The 15,453-nt window shown below is 40.4% G+C and overlaps 1 protein-coding gene across 4 annotated transcripts in view; it reads left to right on the top strand.

Moving 5' to 3' along the window:
- USP54 (ubiquitin specific peptidase 54) overlaps nt 1-15,453 on the top strand; it is a 105,974-nt gene that overhangs the window by 66,968 nt on the left and 23,553 nt on the right. For 2 of the 4 annotated variants that reach the window (XM_045291192.1, XM_045291195.1), the window contains exons 9-16: nt 2,852-3,001; nt 5,486-5,654; nt 6,931-7,101; nt 8,492-8,548; nt 9,849-9,980; nt 10,155-10,535; nt 10,757-10,988; nt 11,903-12,036. In XM_045291192.1, the coding sequence (XP_045147127.1) occupies nt 2,852-3,001; nt 5,486-5,654; nt 6,931-7,101; nt 8,492-8,548; nt 9,849-9,980; nt 10,155-10,535; nt 10,757-10,988; nt 11,903-12,036 (1,426 nt within the window). The remainder of the gene's footprint in view (nt 1-2,851; nt 3,002-5,485; nt 5,655-6,930; nt 7,102-8,491; nt 8,549-9,848; nt 9,981-10,154; nt 10,536-10,756; nt 10,989-11,902; nt 12,037-15,453) is intronic. The other 2 variants (XM_045291193.1, XM_045291194.1) reach the window with 2 other exon arrangements.

Below are 15,453 nucleotides of genomic sequence, written 5' to 3'. Positions count from 1 at the left end.
TACCTGCAGAAAAATGAAGCAAGACCCTTATCTTACTCTATGCACAAGAATAAATTCAAAGTGGATCACAGACCTTGAAGTTAAACCCCAAACAATTAGGGCCATCCATGAGGGAATTGAGACCAACTTGAGAACTTTGGCACAGGGAATACATAGGCTATCAGAAATAGGAAAGAACACAAACACAGAGGAGGCACAAATTGACAAATGGGATATACTGAAGATTGTAACTCTTATGATAGTAGAAAAGCCTCCTTTCTCCTGTGGAGTAGCTGGTAGTGTCTGTTGACTTAACTGTTGTGGTGGTTACTACTAGTAGCCTAACATGTAACCCAGTGTACCACTTGGGCTCCTTTGGCAAAGCTAAGCTACTGATTAAAAAAAAAGATCAATTGATCGGATTACTTTATGCTCTACTCATGCTTAGTTTATACTAGTTTAAAGGAGGGAGGTTCAGTCTTGAGACTTTACTGGTGTCATGGAGTTGCTATGGGTAGTGAAATGAGTTCAAGAATATGAAATTCACGTTGAAGAACTTCTCCCTCACTGCTGAGAAGGTAATGAAGCAGCTTGGAAGATAATAGTGGTTTTCTATGACTCCATTTAGGGCAATAGAAAGAGGGGAAGAGTTCAGATGGGGGTGGGGGGAGGGGATGTTCTTTATGTTCTCAGTGCCATGCCCTAATTTAGGCACAACCAGGCTTATCCTTCAGTGTAAGAGAAGAAACAGAAACTATGGTTTCCTTTCTACTGGTTTCTCTTTGTGATAGTCCTATGACAATCCAGTGTGCTTTTTGTGTTGTTTGTTTTTATGTCATTAAGCCATTACTGAGAATAAATAAAATCTCTAGAATCCTATTTTATAACCCCTTTCCAAAGAATCTCTGAACCAAAGCTATTACCATCGAGTCAATTCTGAATCACAGTGACCCTATAGGACAGAGCAGAAGAGCTCCATAGTTTCTGAGGCCGAGAATCTATGGGAGAATGGGTGGTGGGTTTGACTACCGATTTTGTGGTTAGCAGCCCCACGATGCCACCATAACCCACAATGCCACCGGGACTTTAAGAAGGTTATGCATAATAAAACCTCATTTTTCCTAAACTCCTTATATATTCTGTACTATTCTGATTTTTAAATCTTTTTTTTTTTAATGATTGTAGTCTCAACTGATTAAGTCCCTTACTATCAGGAACTATTTCTTCTTCTTTTTTGCATATATTTTAGCATCTAGAATGCTGCTGAGTGCTTAGAAATGAAAGTACTGAGATAACTGGCATTGCTTCTTTCTTTTCTTAATCATTTTATTAGGAGCTCATACAACTCTTCGCAATCCATACATACATCAACTGTGTGAAGCACATTTGTACATTCATTGCCCTCATCATTCTCAAAATATTTGTTCTCCACATAAGCCCCTGGCATCAGCTCCTCATTTTCCCCTTCCTTCCCCAGCCCCCCTCCCTCATGAACCCTTGATAATTTATAAATTATTATTTTGTTGTATCTTGCCCTGTCCAATGTCTCCCTTCACCCACTTTTCTGTTGTGCATCCCCCAAGGAGGAGGTCACATGTAGATCCTTGTAATCGGTTCCCCCTTTCCAACTCACTCTGCCTCTACCCTCCCAGTATCGCCACTCACACCACTGGTCCTGGAGGGATCATCCGCCCTGTATTCCCTGTGTTTCCAGTTCCCATCTGTAGCAGTGTACATCCTCTGGTCTAGCCAGACTTGCAAGGTAGAGTTCGGATCATGATAGTGGGCAGGGGGAGGGGAAGCATTTAGGAACTAGAGGAAAGTTGTATTTTTCATCGTTGCTACATCGCACCCTGACTGGCTCGTCTCCTCCCCAAGACCCCTCTGCAAGGGGCTCTCCAGTGGCCTACAAATGGGCTTTGGGTCTCCACTCTGCACTCCCCACCTCATTCACTATGGTAAGATTATTTGTTCTGATGATGCCCGATACCTGGTCTCTTCGATACCTCGTGATCACACAGGCTGGTGTGCTTCTTCCATGTGGGCTTTGTTGCTTCTGAGCTAAATGCCCACTTGTTTACCTTCAAGCCTTTAAGACCCCATTCGCTATATCTTTTTTTTAAACATTTGATTAGGGGCTCATACAACTGTTATCGCAATCCATACACACATCAATTGTGTAAAGTGCATTTGTACATCATTCTCAAAACATTTTCTCTCCACTTAAACCCCCGACATTAGGTCCTCATTTTTCCCCTCCCTCCCCGCTCCCCCCTCCCTCATGAGCCCTTGATAGTTTATAAATTGGTATTTTGTCATATCTTGCCCTGTCCGACGTCTCCCTTCACCCACTTTTCGGTTGTCTGTCCCCCAGCAGACGCTATATGTTTTGATAGCTGGGCACCGTCAACTTCCTTCACCACATTTGTTTATGCACCCATTTGTCTTCAGCAATCGTATCATGGAGGAGCATTGTTTCTTTCATGGGATTTTCTTACCCTCCATTTAAGACCTCAGAGGGAAATTTTTATGTGTAGGGCCAGCTGGTGGGTAAGTAACCTTTGAAACATGAAAGTTTATTTTACTTTTTTTTAACTTTCCTAGATCTTACAATTATGTATGATTAAATATTTTAGAAAACACTTAAGAAAGGTAAAAGGAAACATTACCATGTTAACGGTTTACTAGTTCTCCTCTATTTTGCTTTTTACCCATTTTGGGTTTAACTTTTATAATAAGTTTTGAGTAGCCAAAAAAATCTTAGACTGAAGAGAGGAGAAGCAGGTCCGTGCCTTACTTAAGAACTGATGATGGAATCTGCTGAGAGATGATGTGAAAGAGTTGAGTGTGCCTTGCTTTCTTTTCTCCATAGCTGTTTTTTAGAGTGACAGATGATCGGGCCAAGCAATCTGAACTGTACTTAGTGGGAATGATCTGTTACTATGGCAAACATTATTCCACATTCTTTTTCCAAACAAAAATCCGCAAATGGATGTATTTTGATGATGCTCATGTCAAGGAGGTAAGAATATTCAAGGACTTCTTTTAAAATAATAATTGTATTGCATTTTTGTTATCATTGCTGAAAATATGCTCAGCAAAACATACACTAATGCAACAGTTTCTATATAGACCATGTAGTGACTATATAAGTTACACAGCCATTCTCACTGGCCTCTTCTCAGGTACTTCATTTGGGGGCTTGAGAGAGGCAACAAGGAGTTTTATTATTGTTATTGCAGTTTTAAAACGTATTGGATAGTACTTTCATTTGATTCACAGAGAATGAGGTATAGTGACTGTTTTGGTGAAATGAGTTCCTTTATGTGGTCTTTTACTTTGGTTGTTTGGGAAAACAGCTTCTCAAGAAATATTAGTGTTTGCAAAACAAAACAACACTAACTGAAAACAATACACGATAAGTTATTTGTTTTCATGATTTTGAACTCTATCTCCTCCCACTTGTGATCTCTATAAGACATACTTTATATATTATTATCAAATTTATCAGGGTATCAGCTTTATTTTCCCAAATAGTTGGTAAGTTTCTGGAGGATATAATTAATATAAACTCAAAAATCCATTGCTATTGAGTTGATGCTGACTCATAGTGACCCTACAAGACAGAACAGATCTCCTCCATAGCATTTTCAAGGCTGTAAATCTCTACAGAAGTCGACTGCCTCAGCTTTCTCCCAGGAAGCTGCTGGTGGGTCCAAATTGTCGATCTCTCAGTGAATAACACAGCACGTAATACTCCATGTATCTTCTGTGGTTTTCCCTGAATCTCTTCACCATACAGTTAGCACAGTTTTGGTTGTTCTTTTAAATTTTTGGGCGGTTTGAGTAGGAGCAGTTTATTGCCCCAAGTGAGGTTTTAAGGTGAGCCCAAAGTTCAGAATTCCAAGTGTCAGAATTGCCAATGGATAATGCTTTCTTACAAACTGCCTCAAATTATTCTCTAATTATTATTTCCCTGAAGTGCCCTATCAGACTTTAATATCTTTTGGGATAGGATAGGAAGAAACGGCTATGATGGTATTTAAAGCATAAAAAATGGTACTGTCTAAACCACATAGTCTATGACCAAAGTGGTTCAAGTGATCTGTAGGAATGAGGTGCCCCTAGTGATAAGGTTACCAATTTGGGGAGTGGGAGAAAGGCTAACATAGCATGCATCAATCAATGGGCTGTAATCAACTTTCTTCCCCTAAGGGTAGTCTTTGCCTAGCTCTCTGATTTTCATCTTTATCTCTTTTGTTGTTGTTGTAATTTTGGGCAACTTATATAAATTCTCTGAGCTTTGAAATTTTTTTCTTAATTTGTAAAGTAATACCTGTTTTAAAAGACATTAAGTAAGATTTGCATGTGAAAAACATATAAATGTGTTTTAATTAAATCAATGAAAATTTATCAATGTACTGAACATCTATATGAGCAAACACTGCTAGTTGTCAACTCCAGGAGCACACCATATAAGAATATTGCTGGGGGGAAAAATATATTGCTGGTTCGAGAACTCACTGGCCTCTGTTCCAGGTCTGTGCTGACAGTTTCCCCATGACTTGTCTTTGTCCAGTTGAAGACTTATTAAACAGGAGTTTCTAAAGTGATGGTGTTGAGGAAATGTTGGATTGCAAACCACAGGGTCAGCAGTTCAAGCTTACCAGCTCCTCTGCAAGAAGAAAGTGAGGCTGTCGTCTCTCCTGATGCTTATGAATAACCGCCTCTGAAACTCCAGATGGTGTTGTTAGGAGTCTAGATAGACTTAATGACAGTGGGTAAAAGATGAAGACTGAATAAAAGGGGTTTTATAAATAAAACATTTTAAAAAAGCAGAAACAGAAAATAATATGCCTGGTTCAAACCCAGAAGAGGGTGGTTTGCTGATTTGTTTGGATGGTTGTTTCCATGACTATTCCATTACTCTACTCAACTGCAGTAGCGGAGCTGCCTCCCGCACAGTGCTAAGATCAGGAGGCCCAGGTGTCTATTGTAAGCAGAGTGACATTTTATGCCCTGCCTTCATGAACTCAGAAACTGGTGTCCTTTTCTCTCAGGCAGTTTGCGAGAGAGTCTTTGCCTTTAGTTTCATAAAAGTGACTTTAATGTTTAGGAGAAAATTACGGAAACGTGAATTTCAAATGAGGACTTTTCTATGATATCTGTCAGCAGAAATTGGACACCAAAACAGCTAACGCCCTCTCACATAGCATATTCACCTTCAAGACTGCCCATTCATGTTTCACAGCTCAATGGTATTTCATAGGAATAACAATAATTTCATTCATCCTCTTTCTCTTATTTTGATTTTAATACTTTCTAAAGAGACTTAACAATTCTGTAAGTTTAGATTTAACATTTCTTTTGTTGTCTCTTTACCCAATTCCTGGCTTTCCATCTGTTTGATTTTCTTTAGGGAAAAAACAAACAAACAAGAAGATAGTTTTTTGAATTGTGACTATGAAGTGTAATTATTATGTTCCTTTGCTTGTTTGTGGTTCAGATTGGGCCCAAATGGAAGGACGTGGTGACCAAATGCATCAAGGGACATTATCAGCCTTTGCTGTTGCTTTATGCAGACCCCCAGGGGACTCCAGTATCCACCCAGGACCTGCCTCCTCAAGTTGAATTCCAGTCATATAGCAGGACATGCTATGATAGTGAAGACTCAGGTAAGCTGCCTACTTCTCCATCTCCTACCGGCCATCCCATGTGATCATTCGGTGTATGGGACTCATAATTAGTTAGGAGCTTAGAGAAAGAAGGGCCAACTTCTAATAAAGTCTCAATTGTGCCAGGCTTTGTTTCTTTCCACTTTCAAGAATATATTGCTTAATCACCTGGGCACCCAATTCAAAAGTAGAAAGAAATTGTTGATTTAGACTGAGCTATTTCATTTGTGGAGGAACAATCAGTGCTTTACTTTGCAATAATGATAAAGAAGAGGAATTCATACATCTCTTCAACTGTGACAAATGAGTTGTTAAAACCAAGAAAAATAATTTTGAGCTGTTATAAAGCTAGACAGTTTGCTTGGGATAAGAGATTTATATTTAAAAATTCCAAACACAGTAACATATTCTTCCATTTATCAATAGGTCAGTTTACTTCTAAGTCAGTTTTTTGAAACTGAAAACAGGCTTTCCTATAGAAACATTTTCAACTTGATAGTGAGCTCCCTCCCAGTATAGTCCAAAGAGGATCATAATATATTTGAATGTATAGCCCTGATACTTTGGCTTGACTTCTGAAAAAGAGGAAGAACGAATGGTCCTTTTCCTCGTCTGGATTCAGCCTTGGCCCTGAGTATAATTTTGAAAAAAGAGATACCTTTGAAGTCTTTCTCCATCCCTTTTGTTACCTCCTTCTCACTTGGTACCTGGTGCTCCCCACTCAGGGGCCCCACCCAGACCTGACCAGCCTACTTCTTTCAACCCATTTCTTCTACTTTGCATATCTCAGAAGAAAGTAGTCCTACTGAAATAATTCATATTGAAGTATAAATAACAGTCTCATAAATCTCAAAGCTATTGAAATGCTTAATAATGTTAGGTGAAAAAAATTTCAAATGGCATTTCTAGCAATATAGAAGAAAGCTTATGTGATAGGGGAATAATTAGTTACATGTATCAGGTCAGCCTGGGTCTCTCCATTTAATTAGATCTTACTTTTCAAACCTTTTGCTTCCTCCCATTCCCCTCACCTCAAGGTTTTCTGACAGTCTCACAGTTTTTCACAGTGGCAGGCAAAGTGAGGGCTTCAGCAAGGTAGGGTCAGAGTTGGGAGGGATTGTTTGTGTCTCTGGAAATGGGTGTGTCTATGGACATGCTTATCACCTCCTATCCAGGAAAGTTCTTGTCACCTGGACCTTGGTTACCGTCTCTCTGCCTTCTCCCTGTCACTGTCCTCCTTTTCCTCACTTTTGCTATGTGTCTCCTCCTTCCTCAGGGAGGGAGCCCTCCATCTCAAGTGACACTCGAACAGATTCTTCAACGGACAGCTATCCCTACAAACACTCCCATCACGAGTCTGTGGTCAGTCACTTCTCTTCTGATTCTCAGGGGACAGTCATCTATAATGTGGAGAATGATTCCATGTCTCAGAGCAGTCGGGACACAGGTAGGACAAAAGACCCTGATTGCTTAATTCACTTCCTGCATAGAGGGTCTTCTAGGAAAAGAATTTGGAGCAAGTCCTAAATGGTTGCCAGGCAAAGGGAGGACAGCAAATTTGGGGTAATTGAGTGGGATACAAAGAAGCAACATATTTCTGAGTGGCTGATGATGCTCCATTGTACAGATGCTAACAACAGCAGCATGCCAGTAAGTACCATTGCAATTGTAATTGTTGTAATGATGTGTTCTGAAATCAGCTTTCTCCTATTTTCCTTTCGATTTTAATCTTCCCATGGTGCCCCACTAATTCCTTGTGTCCTTCACCTTGTCATATTTTCGTGTTGGGCTTCATCTTGACTGAAGGACTTTGAAAGAAGGGATATATTTATGGGCAGGATATATTTTGGACCAGTTTATCAGCTTGTCAGGCTTCCCAAAGGCCAGATGAGCAAAATAATGGAAGGTAGCTGTTTGTTACTGTGAGTCCCCTAAAGGGGATGTTCTTGAGTTGTTTTGTTACTGTAGAGAACAATGTGCTCCCATCAGTGGAGAGCGTAAAGTAGAGAGCATCAGGTGACTATTAAGAGGATGGTTCATTACGGGATATAGACACATAGGGCACTTGTGAATTAGTGAGTTCATGGCTTCATATTATGGTTTATGCCTTGTGTGTGTCTTTATATTCTGCATACGGAATTTTTATATTGAAAGGTATGCAGAATCATGTAATGCCGCTCCATGTACCCATCACTAAGTTTTACCAATTAAACTCAGGTTCATCTGGTTGCACCTGCATCTCTATCTGCTTCCCTCATTCCTGACTTATTGTGAAGCAAATCCCAGACATCATTTAATTTCTTCCTTGAGAGTCATAGCTTTTAATGGTTTGTGTATTTGACTCAGAATCCAAATGAGGGCTACACTTGGTAATGGGTTGATGAGTCTTTTATGTTTCTTTTAATTAGTTGGTTTCCTCCTTTCTTTTTTTTTTTCCTTTTAAATTATTGTTGAAGACTCTAGGTGTAGTTTGTCTTAGAGATTGCCTGGTATGAATTTTGCTGGTGACATCCCAGGTGTAGTTTAACATGTTCCTCTGTCTCCTGTATTCTATTTTTTTGGGGTGGGGTGGGGTGGTAAATTGGTAGCTGTATGTAGAGATTTGTCAGATTTATCTTGGATTTTTCTGATGACAACTGCATAGATTGTATTAGGTGTGAATTTGATTTATTTATGAAATTTAACCAAGATAAAGTGAATTTTTGAGGTAAACCAATTTTATGTTAAGGGTGTGTGTTTGTATTTGACGGGAAAAAGGGTTGTGTCCTATTGGCTTAACATTTGTAACACTTAGTTGCTCCAATTGATTCCCTCCTTTTTAAAACCTTTCTTGGTAGAAGTAGGAAAGGGATCAGACCAGAGCAAAACAGACTACATTGGGCAGTTGATTGGAAGTATGTATACATATCATTACATTGCTGATGCCTGAATGTGTTAAAGAATTTTCATATTCTCACATATGAAAACAAATTTGTAGTAGCCCTCAGTACATTTAAGAACCTAGAAGTGTCTTGTAAGCCTGTCTTGTATTGTAATTGAGCTGTTTAATTTGCCCCTGCCTTCCTGCAGTTTAATTCTAATATCCTTTAGAATATGCTTCCTTATGTGGAACACTGACCTTTATTGCTCTCAATTCAGTCGTACATTCATATACTATGAGCATGAAGCAGAACAAGATACATACTCATAAATGAGCTAGGTCACTGATTGCTGTTAAATCAATTCCTATTTATGACTCCCCCCTCCCCTCCGTGTATCAAAGTATAACTATGCAATATCCATGTATTATCTTTCAGATCATCAGTTCTGCATTCAACAGTGTAACCAAAGCCCCCCAATAGTTTATCTTCACTCACTCCTTGCTTTCTCTCCACCTACTTCCATTTCATTCAAGTTAACACCCCTGTTTCATAGGGATTTTGATGACTAAGTGTTCAAAAGTAGATCTCCAGGCCTCTCTTCTGAGGCTGACTAGCAGCGAGTGCATTTAGCATTTACATCACCCCATACTCCTCCCAGTGACTAGTGTTGAGGGATTGTGGAGTTTCATTTCTCAGTGGAACCAAGTTTGTTGAACATGTCTTGGGCATGGGAATGTGAATTACTCAAAGTTGAAGTGTCCTTTTAAAAGACCCACATCTAATGAATGTTTAGACCTGGCCCTCCAAGCTATACACGGTCAGACAGTCAGCGCTCTTGTGGTCCAAAAGGACTAGGGCACCTGTGATAATATCAGCTGTACCGAAAACTAGACGTGGCAGGTATTGCTAAAATAATTAGTCAAAAATAAAAGGGGAAGCTTGTCCTTAAATTACCAGAATGAAAATATTTAGGCATGCGATTTTTATATAATCTTTATACAGCCTTTAGATTTTTTACTTTTTCAAAACTGCCAACTAATGTGTCCTTTGCCCTTTGGAGCTATTAGAAAAGGCTGTGGGCTAGAAGAGAGGCTGGTTCTTGCTCAGGAGACACTGTGAAATTGGAAGCTCCCATTGAATGCTTGAACTTCTCTGCACTTACCTACTGCATGATTCCCGCTAGACTTCAATCAGATAGCCTTAAAGCTTCCGCTTCTGGCCTAGGGGTACCCTGATTGTGTGCTGCTGCCTTGGATCCCAAAGGGAGACTGTTCTCAAGGGGAGAGTAGTCAGTCTCAGATACCGGCTCACTCCCATTCCTTTGTTCTTTCAGGACACCTGACTGATAGTGAATGTAACCAGAAACACACATCCAAGAAAGGGTCACTGATCGAACGCAAGAGGAGCTCCGGCAGGGTTAGGAGGAAAGGTGATGAGCAGCAGGCCTCAGGGTACCACAGCGAAGGCAAGCCACTCTGCATTATGCCTCTCTCTTTAGTCACTGCATGCGTTTCTGTCACACTCTCTGACCCTGGCTTCTCCTTTCTGCTCAAAGGGGCTTATCCTTACATTCTCCACTTTTGGGTCTGGGTGCCTGTTTACTGTAAACACCTGTATTTGTCTTACTGTGTGCTTTTAGGAGAAACACTGAAAGAGAAGCAGGCTCCAAGGAATGCCTCCAAACCAACCAGTGGGATCAATAGGCTAAGAGACTTTAAAGAGACAGTCAGTAATATGATCCATAACCGGCCATCTGTGGCTTCTCAGACCAACCTGGGATCCCCCTTTGGGGGCAGGGGAAGAGACCAGCCTGGAAAAAAGCTGCCTAGGAACCTGCCCTTGCACTCCCACGACTGGGAAGCAGAGAGTACCAGCAGTGAGTCCAAATCCAGCTCTTCTAGCAAGTATCGTCCAACGTGGAGACCGAAACGGGAGTCTCTGAATATTGATAGTATCTTTAGTAAGGACAAAAGGAAGCACTGTGGCTACACCCAGCTTAGCCCTTTTTCTGAGGATGCAGGTGAGGGGATGATTAGCAAAGAATTGAGCTTTCTAGTTGATTTATGTATTTAAAAACACAGGCTTTCTGATAGTCTTGGGGAAGTGCATCTTTTATTCGGATGTTGTGCATTTGGGGATATGAGTTCAATGAATGAGTAGCTGGAGGGAGGGATGGTCTCTTGATTTTAGGCAGATACTAAGTGTACCTCCTTTTCCAAACTTGTCCTTTGATTGGAGTAGCTAAAGAATTGACACCAGATGAACTAAACAAGCCACCTGCTTTTGCCAGTAAAGCTGGGGGACCAAGCCTCCGCTGTAAGTCCTGGGGCCCAGCTCGACCAGGCTCTCACCTCCTAGAGCAGCACCCCCGTCTCATCCAACGAATGGAATCTGGCTACGAGAGCAGCGAGAGGAACAGCAGCAGCCCTGTCAGCCTGGATGCAGCAGTGCCTGAAAACTTGAATGTCTGCAGGTATTGTTTGGCCCTTGAGTAGAGAGAGGCCTTCTCCCTTGAAGCAGTGCAAACCATCTTTTGGAGGCTTTGCATGGTGGCTCAGACTAGGGGAGAGGTGGATTTTGTTCCCATCTTGTGGACAAGCAAAGTACTGCACAGCAACAGTACCCTCTGAGGGGAGAGAGTGTCAAAGGCACTTGAGAAAGCAAAGCCCTGTCAATTTAAAGTGTGGTATGTAAAGCAGTTATATAGCAAGCAACTTTGAATGAAAGAATGAATTAGCGAATCAAAATTTCTATAATCCTAATCAGAGAGAGGGGAGAAGAAATCTATTGTTATTTATCTTACTTCCATCTTGGGATAGGATTTTTTTTTCCTCCTCTTCCTTTTTAAGGGTCTCTGGGGATCCTGTGTTTTATGAAAAAGCCAATAATGCTCCGAATCTTGTAAAATGATATTTCATTAGAGCTTATTGTGTCCTTCTCGCTCTGTGAATTTCAGATCTCTGTACATTGTTTTTAGTGATGTGCCACAGACAAGGATGCTTGTTTTGAGAAGAGTGACTGAAAAGGGTGGTAACTCTATCCTCCTCTCCATTGCTGTTCCCTAACCACAGGCCCCTGAGAACATCCTGAAAATATGCCACAAAGGTGTAAGAGAGAGGAAGGCAGTCTATAGGAGAGCTTATTTTCATTCAGTAAATTTTGAATGTCTGCTATATGCTAGACATTGTGCTAGATGCATAAGATGTGATGGAAGTGAGATAAGACGTGGTCTGAATCGCAATTTCATTTGTTCAGATTTAGTTTAGCAAAATCTTTAATTAGATCAGTTCAATGTTTTGCTGTTTTTATTGAAGGAATTTAATCCTAGGATTTTTGCTAGTTACCACCGTCAGATGCTTTTACTGGACTCTGGGCTCTCTTTTGAAGGGACGCAAGTGCTAAGAGATCAGCTGGGTTGGTCCCTGCCTGGCATCATATCCCCAAGTCTCACAGCAGTAGCATCCTGGACGTGGATTCCACAACATCCATGAGTGGCTGGACAAAGACTCAGCCTATCTCAGGTAAGCAGAAGGATACTGGATTTGGTGGATTCAATTTGACCACCAATTTTATTTGGAGAAGAGTCTCATCTGAGCATATTTCACATTGAGTATTCAATTAGTATATAAATATAGAAGCATTTGAGTTAGTCTAAATTTGGATTTATGTGTTTTCATTTTTTAGATTTATGTGGATTTTTTTTTGCTCTCTATCGTAGATAGAGCCTGAATAGGAGCATCAAAGAGTCAAAAAATAAGATTACCAGTGTCAAAAGAAGTTCTGTTCCTCAAAAGAATAACTCTTAGGGCCTTCCTTGGTTTGGTGGTAGCCTCTTGGGATTGGCTTACTTAATGTTTAGAATCATAAACTAAGATATCAAAGGAGGACAAAACAGGGAAATAAATAATCAAGTCAAATACCCTACCTCTGAGTCCTGCTTGACGTCCCTATATCAGCTGGTTGTCTTTATCCCTTCTTGAATGTCCCTTCTGACATCATACCACTTTTTCCCTCAAGGAGTATGGCTACTTCACAGTAAATGTAAGTGACTGAAAATTGTTACAAGTCTGATTTCTCCAAGGAAATTAGCATTTTAAAACTTGGAGCTAAAAGAATAATGGAGCTGATTTCCACATTCAGAAAAGCAAAACAGGATCCATGCCTCACCATATGCAAAAAGACATTCAAAATAGATAAGGGCATCAATGTGCGAATGAAGACCACAAAATTCTCAGAAGAACAAGCAGGGGCAATCTGTCAGATCTAGCTTTCAACAATGGTTTATCTGATATAATAATAACAAAGTACCAACATCAAAAAATGAGACCTCGGAAATACTTTCATCAAAACACTACCAAAAACTTGAAAAGACAAGCTACCAATTGGGACATTATTGTTGGAAACTGTTCATCTGACAAGAATCTAACACTAAATTAATATATATAAAACACTTTGACAACAACACAGATCATAAAATCATAAAATATTTCACTAAAGAGGGCACTCATATAGCCAAGCACATGAAAAGATGCTCAGTGTTATGAGCCATCAGAGATTCAAATTTAGCTCACAGATATCGTTTCTTTTCCACTAGGATGAATTAAGGCAAAAAAAAAAAAAACAGTCTAAAAATGTTGGTGAAGATGTGGGGAAATTGGAATCTTTATTCTGGTGAAACTGCAAAATGGTATTGATAGAAAAAGATGGGCCGAAACACGGGTCTCAAGTAGCAGACTTATTGGGAAGTACAGCCTGCCAGCCTACTCCAAGGATGGGAAGAGTAGCCCAGACACAAAGGAAGGCATGGACAAACCAACGCTCGGGGGTGAGATGTGTGGCAAGGGTTGGGAAAACACCAGATAGTTCCCTGATTGGCAAGTTTGAATGAAGGGGGTGCTGTGGCCTTTGGCGCCGACAGGAGGCTTTTGGCTCGCAAGTGGCAAGTGGGAAGGTGTAGAGGGTGGAGAGAGTCTGTGAGCAAGAAACATGGGAGGAAAATGTTTGGAATGGCCAAGCCTAGTTTTATACTCAGCTGGACCCATTAGGGTATGGCTCAGTGGGAAAGTCTGGTAGTTCTTCTGAAAACTGAAAATAGAACTACTATAGACCCAACCCAGCACAATTCCATTCCTAGGGATAGCCCAAAAGACTCTAAAGCAGGCTCAAAAAGACTTGTACACCAGTGTTGCAGCACTATTTACAATAGCCAAAAGGTGGAAATAACCTAAATACTCATCAATGGATAAACAAAACGTATAGCTGAATACTACTTGGCTGATAAGAGAAATGATGTCTTGATAGTATGGATGGAGCTGAAAAAATTATGCCAACAAAAATAAGACAATCATAAGACCAATATTCTATGACCTCACTTATATAAAAAGATAAGAACAGGTAAATGTAAAGAGGCTAAAGTTTATTAGTAGTTATGAGAGGTAGGAAGAAGGGGAAAAGAGGCTAATCATAATGGAAAATTTGCATTGACAATTATTGTAATGGCTGCCAATAAATTGTAGATCTGTAAAAAGTTGATTTGGAAAAAAATTATGTGATAGATGTATTTAAAACAACAACCAAAAGGGAAAACAAGTAACTGCTGAGACTGATTATGTATATCCAAACACTTCATGGAATCTGGCTCCTTGGTTTGGGAGTTTAGGGTTATGGTTTCATGGGACAGCCAGGTAGCTGGCCTAATAAAGCATTCAGTGCTTCTGTTATACCTTCTAGTTATTGTACCTGGGGTTTTAAAAGCTTGCAAGCAACCATCTAAAGAACAACAATTGGTCTCTATTCACCTGGTGGAGCAACAGAGGAAGGAGAGTCAGGAATAGGAGGAGAACTTGGAATGTGTGGCTAATTGAAAATGGAATGTGTGACTAATTGCCTTCATGAACAACTGCTTCTTTTGTAATGAGACTATGAGAACTGAATGGTGCCCAAGATACCATTACAGAGCACTGCAATCAAAGATTCTATAGAAGAAGTCTGATTAGAGTTTCAGGGGGTGGGAATTCAGAACAGAAGTCAAATTTTCATGGAATCCAAAGTTTCTGAAGCTGTGGAGGGTAGATTAATCCATGAAACTATTGCCCTAAAATAATCTTTAAACCTTAAACCAAAAATATCCCTTGAACTCATCTTCAAACTGAAAAATACCCCTGACATCAAGCCCCATACTTGGGTAAACAGAGCTGATTAGAACAGGAGATTGAGCAGTGTAGGGCAACGCATAGGCTGCAGCTCAAGGTGGATATGTACTTGCATAGACTCCTCATACTGATAGTGTCCAAAGTGCTGTGTCACTTGGAAAATTGATGTCATCAGTGCAATCACTTTCTACCCCAGGGCGATGATTGACAATGCTGTACTTTTTTGTTTATGTGGGTTTTTGTTCTCCTGCTTTTAGCTTTTCTCCCTCCCTCATCCCCCTCCCTCCATTTGATTGTTTCTTTGTTTGCTGGCTGGTTTGTTGCTGGTGCTGGTGCAGTTGGTCCTATGAAGGTTAGATTTTGTCATAAGATGACTGCCAAAGTAAATCTCAGTTGTTATATTCCATGGAAAAGCAGATGGATTCTGGGCTCCTCCTTAACCATAGTCCCAATCCAAGAACAGTTAGTTCTGTTAACATGGCTCTGCTTGATACTCTCCTGCATGAAATGATCACTGAAGATAAGGTGCTACAGCAAAGTGTGGTGAAGAAAGCAGATGGTGCTCGGCTATCAAATGGACTAGGTCTTAAAGGCTTGTATTCAAACAAGCAGCCATCTAAGCAAGTAAGTAGTTAACTATGTCCACATGATGGAAGAAGCACACCAGCCTGTGTGATCATGAGGTGTTGAAGAGATCAGGTATCAGGCACCAAAGAACAAAAAATCATGTCATTGTGAATGAGGGGGAGTACGGAGTGGGGACCCAAAGCCCATCTGTAGGCAAGT

This window comes from Echinops telfairi, unplaced genomic scaffold (genome assembly GCF_000313985.2).
Source record: "Echinops telfairi isolate 266 unplaced genomic scaffold, ASM31398v2 ScPeMD7_70;HRSCAF=299, whole genome shotgun sequence".
Taxonomy (NCBI): domain Eukaryota; kingdom Metazoa; phylum Chordata; class Mammalia; order Afrosoricida; family Tenrecidae; genus Echinops; species Echinops telfairi.
This window is presented reverse-complemented; position numbering and strand designations above follow the sequence as displayed.